This window comes from Agrilus planipennis, unplaced genomic scaffold (genome assembly GCF_000699045.2).
Source record: "Agrilus planipennis isolate EAB-ADULT unplaced genomic scaffold, Apla_2.0 scaffold53, whole genome shotgun sequence".
NCBI lineage: Eukaryota > Metazoa > Arthropoda > Insecta > Coleoptera > Buprestidae > Agrilus > Agrilus planipennis.
The window spans coordinates 639,848-649,513 of NW_020438880.1; the positions used below are offsets into that span (position 1 = coordinate 639,848).

General features: G+C 34.8%; 1 protein-coding gene across 2 annotated transcripts in view; it reads right to left on the reverse strand.

Annotated features, from left to right (window-relative positions):
- Window positions 1-2,815: 2,815 nt before the first annotated feature.
- LOC108733114 (lipase member K-like) overlaps window positions 2,816-9,666 on the reverse strand; it is a 17,105-nt gene continuing 10,254 nt past the window's right edge. Inside the window, exons 2-6 of one of the 2 annotated variants that reach the window (XM_018464164.1) lie at window positions 9,167-9,347; window positions 8,928-9,042; window positions 8,459-8,708; window positions 3,040-3,198; window positions 2,816-2,964 (exon numbers count right to left, since the gene is read on the reverse strand). In XM_018464164.1, the coding sequence (XP_018319666.1) occupies window positions 2,905-2,964; window positions 3,040-3,198; window positions 8,459-8,708; window positions 8,928-9,042; window positions 9,167-9,347 (765 nt within the window). In that variant the 3' untranslated portion in view covers window positions 2,816-2,904. Of the gene's footprint in view, window positions 3,199-8,458; window positions 8,709-8,927; window positions 9,043-9,166; window positions 9,348-9,666 lie in introns of both variants that reach the window. The other variant, XM_018464165.1, reaches the window with a different exon arrangement.

Below are 9,666 nucleotides of genomic sequence, written 5' to 3' on the forward strand. Positions count from 1 at the left end.
CTCTTCTGTCTTCATTTCGTCCGTCTCATCTTTCTCACCCGAACCACCACCCACCCATTCCCACGATTCCTGAAAGCAGGCTGAAGAGGGCCTTCCGCCCTACCTTCCGGCATAGTCCGGAGGGACTGCCCGTCCACCAGCATTAGAGTGACTGATGGGAATGATACACCCAAAAGTTTTTTTTTTTATAAACACTTAATTCAGTTGAACATAAGCAAGTCAGTCAGCTCAAATCATTCGTTACATTTTCAACCCAATCAAGTCCTTGTACATTTTTTCATTTAATATTTTCATTGTATATATTTCTTCGTTCAATTAGTTTTATTTATTTGGTTAGTTAGTTTCACGATAGTTTTACTTTGTACTTATTTTGTAAATATTCCGTTTTTCTTTGTTAGTGAATTAAATTTCTTGAAACCATTAAGTTTGTTCATTAAAAAATGTGGTAGAGCAGTACACCAGGAAAACCAGTATAATCGACGTTTGCTTTCTCTACAATACTGACCAAAAATGAATTTAACTGTAATACGAAACTATGATTTAACATTGTGAAACAAATGATAAGCTCGCTCATTGTTAACATGTACAAGTAAATATTGCTTAGGGATTAAATATAAGTAGTAATAGAAATTAATAATGGCACATATATCTTCAAATGCGAAAAAAGTTAAATTGTTGGAAATGTATTTAAAAAGCAAATAGAAAGGCTGAATGTCTTCTGAAAAGCCCAGGTACGCACCGGACAATTTTTAATAGAATAATTAGAAATTTAGTAAACTTTGGAAGCTACAAACAAAACAGAAATAAATACCAAGTTAAACCACATCAGTTCGTCAAGTTGTACAAGAAATTAGAATTTTTGATATGTGCTTTGCTTACACAACGTGTTTTGGTTCGTTGGATCAAAGAATCTGTATCAACTTTTGTGTGAAAAACAAAATTAAGTGCATGGACGGATTCCGAATGTTGACTGTGGCATATGATGAAGCTACCTTGGACAGAAGCAACGTTTATCGGTGGTACAAAATGTTCTCAGAGGGCCGAGAAGATGTGAACGACGAAGAGCGTGCCGGACTCCCGAACACGTCAAGAACAGACGAAAACATTGATGAAGTAAGAAAATAGTATTGGCCAATCGTCGAATCACCATTAGAGAAGTTGCTGAGGACCTAAACATATCGATTGGCTCCTGCCATTCGATTTTTACCAATGATTTGGGCATGAGACCGTCGCCGCGAAATTCGTACCAAAATTTCTCAATTTCTACCAAAAACAGCATCGCATTAACATTACTAATGAGCTGTTGGACCTGTCCGGGACGACCCAAATTTGTTCCAGAGGGTCATAACTGGTGACGAACCATGGACTTATGGTTATGAAGTGGAAACCACAGCTCAATCATCCCAACGGAAACTGCCGCACGAGCTAAGACCGAAAAAAGCGCGCCAAGTTAGGTCGAATGTAAAGGTTTTGCTTACAGCTTTCTTCGATTGCAGGGGCGTGGTGCATCATGAGTTCTTGCCACAGGGTAGAACGGTCAATAAGGAATATTACTTGCAAGTTATGCGCAATTTGTGAGAAGCAATCCGTCAGAAACGTCCGGATTTCTGGAAGAATAATAATTGGCTTTTGCACCATGCTCACACATTGTTGCTTGTGCGCGAAGTTTTGGCTAAAAACAATACATTGTTCCTCAGATCTGGCCCCCTGTAACTTTTTCTTGTTCCCGAAACTGAAGAGGCCTATGAAAGGACGACGCTGTACTACAATTGAGGAGATAAAGACGGCATCGAAGGAGGAGCTGAACAAGATTTTTTGAAGTGCTTCGAGCACTGGAAAAAAAATTGGCACAAGTGTATAATATCTGGCGAGGATTACAATGGGACAAAATAGATACTCATGAATAATTAGATAATTTTTTTAAAAAACGCAAAATTCGCGATATTTTTTGAACAGATTTCGTATAACAAATTAATTAAAAACGTACCTAAAACGTATCTATCATCAATATGCGTAGGTTAATTAGAAATCTTTTTACATATATAACATATTCTTTCATTTTTTGTCACGTATTTCATTGGTTCCATTCATCTGATTGCGATGAAACTTTGATGAATTGTTATCTTGTTGTCTACACCCCAAGGATGGTTGCTGAATTAAAAAAAGAAACACTTATTTTGATATACCTATACTTAGGTACATATCACTTATAGACAAGGTAGACATCCGTACGCAATAGTGTCGAAAGCTCAGTTTTTTGTTTTGCCACTACGACGGCCCCTCAGCCCCGAAAATTACCGCTAGTTCAAAATACGCAGAACAAAGTTCGAAACGCCTAAATTTTATTTATTTTATTACATTATTAAACAAATGAATTATATGATCATAGACAGTTTCTTTACAATTTTTACCATATATTGCATCGTAATGATTATGACTTTTTACAAAATATTTTCCATATTTTTTTGCTTCTTTCGGCAAAAGGTCATAAAACTTTTGGACATCCTAAAATAATATTTCTTTCATTCATCGAGAGACGAAACATAAATAAAGTGTCTTAAATTGATTTCAAATATAAATATTATGATAAATGTTAACATGCTTTTCAATTATAAAGTCATTCAGGATCATGTACACCTGATTGTTAACATGCTTTTCAATTATAAAGTCATTCAGGATCATGTACACCTGATTGTTAACATGCTTTTCAATTAGTAATACCTACCTTTGGGGTAGAAATCCAGTCATTACCACCATGTATTAAATAGTGTGGAACTAATATGTTTTCGATGGGGTAATCGGGTGCTGTTTCGCTACCATACGCAATGATATTACTCCGTTTTCCGTAATTGTAAAAATTAAACTTATCAGTTACTGTATGTTGCCAATAATGGGAAACAACCTTTATGGAAAATCCCGCAAAATTTTGATGCAGCATAATAGGAAACCATTCCTATTAGGTAACTTTTTAAACGTCATGTTTTTTTGTTTTTTTTTTTGGACTTGCATATGAAAAGACTGGTTTTATTTTTAACTCACCGGCATTTGATTCCCATAATTTGGTCCCATTCCTAAGAAAATAACAAGCTTGGCACATCTTTCTAAGTTATCTTTATAAAGACAAAAACCTTTAGCAAAATTATGAAAAAATCCATTATGGTTAAACAGGTTCATGAAGTTAAACTGTTCGCAGATATCCTGAAATGAACACATTTCGTAAGAGTATATTACTTGGTATACCGGGTGTCTCACTGGACTCAGGCACGTCCATGTCTCTTTCTGTTAATAGTAAATACAAAGGTTCTTCTAAAAAAGTAGTGCAGAACTTTGCGCTCATTAATATGGAGCATGGGAAAATGGGCGAAGCCTTACTAGTTCAAAAGTTACCGAAAGAAACCGAAAGACGCCAATTTGGACAACTTTTTTATGTACTTTCCAATAATGCAGTTTTTAACTTCATTTTCTTTTATGGACGCAGCCGCCGCACTGGATATTTGAGTATTTCAATTTACCAAAATGCCTTCCTTATAATTTGATATGTTGCATGCAATATTGGAATACTAATCATATAAGAAAATCCTTATGAATAATCATTCATTAAACTTTAAAGTGAATTTGAAGCTGCTCAGAGCACAGCCGAACATGGCCAAAAGGCGAGGGTCATTGATTTTATTATTTAAGAAACAAATAGGTACAATTATATTGCTTAAGCGCGCACAAACAATAATTAAAATAACTTAGTAACAGTACGTGTAACACTAGAGCAAAGTTGAGATACCTCTGGGATGAAAAAAGTGGATTCCTTTTTTTTCCTTTTTACCATTGATCATAAATCAGTTAATAGCTTCTGTGCATATATCTAATGAATTTACATACAAACGTAGATAATTTGAAATTTGCTAATCTGAACCAAAGGCACATTCATTTTATGAAACGTTAATTTGTGAAAATAATATTTTTAATTGTTTTTGATGATTTGTGAACCTATTAAAATTCTCTTCATTCAATTACTAACGCAAAACAAATTAATTTTAATACGACAAGTTTATTTTATGTTTGTGTTCACGTGCCTCTACGTTTTCGGTTGCTTTCGGGTGTGTTCTGAGCAGCTTTAAATTAAAATACTTAGAGTAAGATACACCTGGAGAACACTTTTTAAATTTTTGTATGGTTAAATGCAATGTATTTGTGAATTAATTTTTTGCATTACCTTTAGCCAGGGGCCTGGACTCGATTCGCGGCGATGGAGTAACAGCAGTCACAACTTTTCCACATTAGTTTGAGGTTATCTGTAGTAGGTAAAGTTAATTCAAAAAATTAATTCACTAATACACCTGGAGAAGTTTCACTTATTTATTAAAACTCGATGTATATTTCGCATTCTTGCGGCATCTTCAGGAGCGCGAGTATCATTAAGGACTAAGCATCAGTTAATACCTTAAATACTAGAGCATTTAATTTACCTCTCAATCAAAACATTACAAATCATAATGTGATAAGTTAACAACCAAATTTAAGCAAAATCCAAAACCCTCATCAAAATTAAATAAGAAAAATACTGGAAAAAGTGACGACTACGAAGTTGCCTACTCAGATTGTTCAACTATATATATCAGGAAGTCAATGAGCACATTCGTAATGTCTTATACAACAAGCAGTGTTCTGGACTTTCCTCACATTTGATAGAAATCCACCATATAAAAATTACTTAAACCTACCACATACAGGGGGGAGGGGGCGAAATCTACGGTATATTGAAAATTAAAGAAGTCATTTCATTCAATAAAAAGTTAGTGTAACATGTAACAAGCCCTCGTAGATTCTAATTCCATCTAAGAACTCTAATGTTACTTAAGAAATTAACTGAAAATACAACCTTTTTACCGAGCGATATGGCCTTAATCCTCATTCCTACAGGAGGCAGAAGAGGACTATCCGCCCTACCTTCCAGATAGTGGGAACGAAACCCATAAAAGTCTTTTAGTTAATCCAACTTTAATACTTAATCATACTCCCACTCCTGTACGTCGAGTTTTAATAAATAAGTAAATCCTCTCCAAGTATATTTTATTCTATTTTGAATTTAGAAAAGTTTACAATTATTGTGTGGCCCAATTATTCAGAGCGTTGTTGTCATCATAAGGTCTAAGTCTAAGTCCTAAGACTGGTTGGACACGCACCTCCACTCTTTCCTGTCCCGAGCTAATCTTCGCATTTCCCTAAAACTAGAACAACCCACATCCTTAACTATTTGCGAACAGTAATCTAATCTAGGTCTACCTCTACCCCTCCTAACTTCCGTTTCTGCCTCTAATATGTCTCTGACTAGACCTTCATGTCTGAGAAGGTGTCCAACCAACCTATCTCGCTTATTTCTTGTTGATTAAAATGTGCAAAAATTAAATATGCCGTCTGCAAAAAAATCGAATAGGTGTGTGTTTCTCGGAAACAACTAGATTAATAAAAACAAAAACCATTCGAAAGTACATAAAAAACTAACAAACAAGTAATAAGAACATTTTATGATCCTGGTCAGTAACTTATCGAAACTGCTAGATATAGATCGCGACTTCAAACTTACTCACCAGCATACTATACGCAGTCTAGATAAATTACCAACCAAAGTGGTTTTCTCCGTGAAAAGAAATGCTAATTAAAAACTAAACTGTTCATATTAATTTGGTTTACATCCATATCTATAAATTTATACAAGGTCTAACAGAAGTAAGTGCGGAGCTTTGGGGGTTGTAAATTAGATGCAGTAAGGAGTTGCATGGTGATTCAACAGCGCTGTAAAGGGCAACGTTTTCTTTTTAAGAAAACTACGGCAATTTACGATTCTGTGCGTGAATAAGTAATTACCAATTAGCGAATTGTGATGAAAACTCTGCAACTAGATCGATGAAGAATGTACGTAGTGCCAGTTATCGAACGTCTATAATGAACAAACAATTTACTATTACACATAATAATAATACAGCCTAAATAGGTAAATGAGTATCATCTGGAAAACAACACCAGTAGGTATACCTAAACGCATATTTACATGTACTACAAGCTTGTTCGAAATTAGAATCTCGTTTTAGAAGACAGGCTTAGAAACTGAAGTTATTTTTGAATTGCCAAAAAAAAGCCGGCGTTTGGCGTATTTCATTAGCAGCGATCATCACGCACTGGTCTTGCAATCTGAGGGGGTGAAATAACATAACATCCACACAGTTGCCACAGTACATCTTCAAGCACATTCGTCAATCTTTTGTAAAAAATTCAAATAAATCACACTATTCAAATGCGTAGGTAGAACGACCGGTCCAAATAGCGGATCTCCAAAAATTAACACCACACTTTTATATACTGAAATTACGAACGATGTACGACATGTGGTTGGTGCGTCACAGCAATCGTGTCAATTCTGAAAATTCAATATTTCGTCTCGCATAAAGCAACATTTGTCTATAACAGCAAAAAAATAAGTTCTCTCGCTATTCTTTCGAAACCACTATCAGAAATTGATTCTCCATTGAAAATTAGTTTCAAGTAACGCTTGCTGTCGCTAGTATTAATGATAAGGAAGAACCATCTGTTACTGATATGGTTCAATCCCGTAAATAACCATCATGCCACACCATTGTAACAACAACTGTTTTACAGTGACATACTGGCCTATTCCAATGATTCATGTATTGCTAAATTAGTGAACTGCATATCGATTGACTAAATAGAAGGTTTAAACGTAAAAAAAAGGCAAACAACTACTGAAGGCTGAAGGTAGCATAAATTACCCTGAATCACACTTAATCCAGTCGAACAAATAACAATACCTTAGCCAAAAGTACAAAAGAAATGCCACACTGATACTGCTAATTACCAATTGATTGAATGCGATGTTTCATTGTTGCATTCCTTTCCAGGACTGGTGTTGAATTTGTAAGGATTTAGTTGTTTTTTTGCATGTTTTGTCATGTCTGTTTGATACGAGCGGTGTCTAGCTCAAAGGCAAGTGCCGCGCTGGGGGCTGCGATGTCTTGCACAACAGCATTTGTGTTTTTGATTTGTTTAGTCTACCTATCGTGGTGGAAATAAGAATAAGTAAAATTTGCTATGTTTAGTTTAGTCAGTAATAGATAGTGGTAAGCGTAACATGTATTGAAGTAGTCTTGTTTTCCGCATTTTAAAATATAAAAGTTAATTCTCGTTTTGATATCTTCGTTGTTTATTTTCAACAAAATAATTTCCCTTGGATTCAGTTCCGCGACAACTGGAATTATAATTATTAATACTTTCAACTACGTTTTTCTCGAAAACGGTGAACTTTCGGTAATAGAAACATTCATTCAATTTTTCTTTTTTATAGTGTCCTATCAGCTCCTGCAACCTCCGCACTAATATCTGTTACACCCTGTATAAAAGGATAAACAGATTTACCGACACATCAACGTACATCTCAAACCTCTGCGTCTGTAAACATGAAATTTTATACATACGTTCCATATACGGATACCGTGGATAGAGAAGGTTAGAAATCAAGAGGTATTAGAAAGAGTAAGAGAACAGAGGACGCTACAGAAGTCAATAAGAAATAGGCTAGCTAGGTTAGTAGGACACCTTCTCAGGTATGAAGGTCTAGTCAGAGACGTATTAGAGGCAGAAACGGAAGTTAGGAGGGGTAGAGGTAGACCTAGATTAGATTACTGTTAGCAAATAGTTAAGGATGTGGGTTGTTCTAGCTTTAGGGAAATGCGAAGATTAGCGCAGGATAGGAAAGAGTGGATATGCGTGTCAAACCAGGCTCAGGACTGACGACATAGGCGAGCACTAAGAAAGGATCTTTTCCCCGAAAGGGGAGAAAAGGGCCTTCATAGTTTCTTGCATCGATCAAGGCAAAGACCAAACCGCTGCATCAGGAAGCTTGAAATTTAGCATAAAGGTTCATTATAGAATGGTATCTACAAAAATGAGTTTTCAAAATACCACCTTAAAAGGTAAAATGAGGATTTACGATATAATCGAATTCCAGCTGCTCGAAGTCAGGAGTAACAGCTAGTCACGTATCAAAATTGCGTTTTAGATTTATTTTCTCACCTAGATATCTTTAGAAAGCTTCGTTAAGTATTTGGACTACTGTTAGCAGCAAATACACTAAATGGCGATATCCTACCTGTATTTTGATAAGAAATAAGTCTGTAAGTTCTGTAAGCGAAAATGTTGGAATTTGCAATTTGGAAATTGACGTTTTTCTTTTTCCTTTTATTTCAATATTGTCTGAACTGGTAAACGTTCAGCCCTTTTTAATGCGGCATATTAATAAATACTAAATTGTGCCATATGTATATTCCTTATATAACTAACTCTGTGTTTACTACTAACAATGTTAACATGTTAGGACACGCCTGGTGCGACACTCAGTATACACAACATATAATCATATTTTGATATAAGTTTAATAAAATTATCTTACTACTATTGGTTGCCTTAGAAAAGCAATATGTTGCATTAAAATATTTGAATTCCCAAGAAACGCAGTTGGTGCCATTTCTACGAAAACTTTTATGTTTTTTTCGGCATGTTTGGGAAGTAATGCGTTGTATATGAAGGCCGCAGTGGTACCCATCGAATGACCCACATAATATATTTTGTCACTTGTGTGACTGTATTTCTTAACTAAATCAATTTGCGCGGGAAGGTCATACATGCCCATTTCATGAAAACTGCAATGAAACCATAATTTTTTATAATCGGGAAGTAATAAATTTTAACGTTCTATTTACTTATAAGTAACAAACTGATGCCTCTAATTTTTGCCATTATTTTCAAGGTATTGTCGAGGTCACTAACAATGGAAAGTCAAACAAATTTTCTTCCGGAAATTTTTACATATTTGCAGCATTTGAATTTAGACAAGAATTATTTGCTCAAAACTACAATACCTATGGTTCCAATAAGCGTTACTGGTGGTAGGCAAACGGAGATGTTTGCTGGAGTAAATTGTACCCCTAAAGTGTCCCATCCATACGTCATATCCAGCATCAGAAAGAAGAAATGCTAAAATACAATTCCAATAGAGCTACCTACTGAGGCTTTTAATAACCGGTCATCTTTGGATCATCTGAGTCTGAGATGATTTCAAATGAAATAAAACAGTTTTAATAAGAACACAAATACTAACCCAACGACTTGTTCCCTTTATCTACCCAGACGTTGGCAGCAGCAGTCAACGGATGTTGTAAGTACACGACACCCTTATTACTCTCTTTCTTTGGGATTCGAAATAATGTTAAAATATAACCGTCTGCTGTAGCCACTTGGTAACGTTCAACAGGGTAATTATTCCTGTTTATCATTTCAGGCTGAAAATTCATACAAAATACACTTTTTTAAAAATTATATTTTTTGTTTAAATTTAACGATAGATAAAAATGTCACAGTTTGTAAATAAATTATGTAGGTATTTATTAAAAATCTTTATGTAAAATTTTCAGCAATTAACGAAAAACATCCAATCTTTTAAAAACTGTTATGTTCAATTAACTGTCATTAGTGTTACTTGAATTATTACCTCTCAACAGAAATAATTGAATATATTTATTAAAAAAAAATTTAATAGAGTAACACAAAACACAAGTAGCAGTAGCAATACTGGTTAATTTTTAATTGAAAACTGACAAT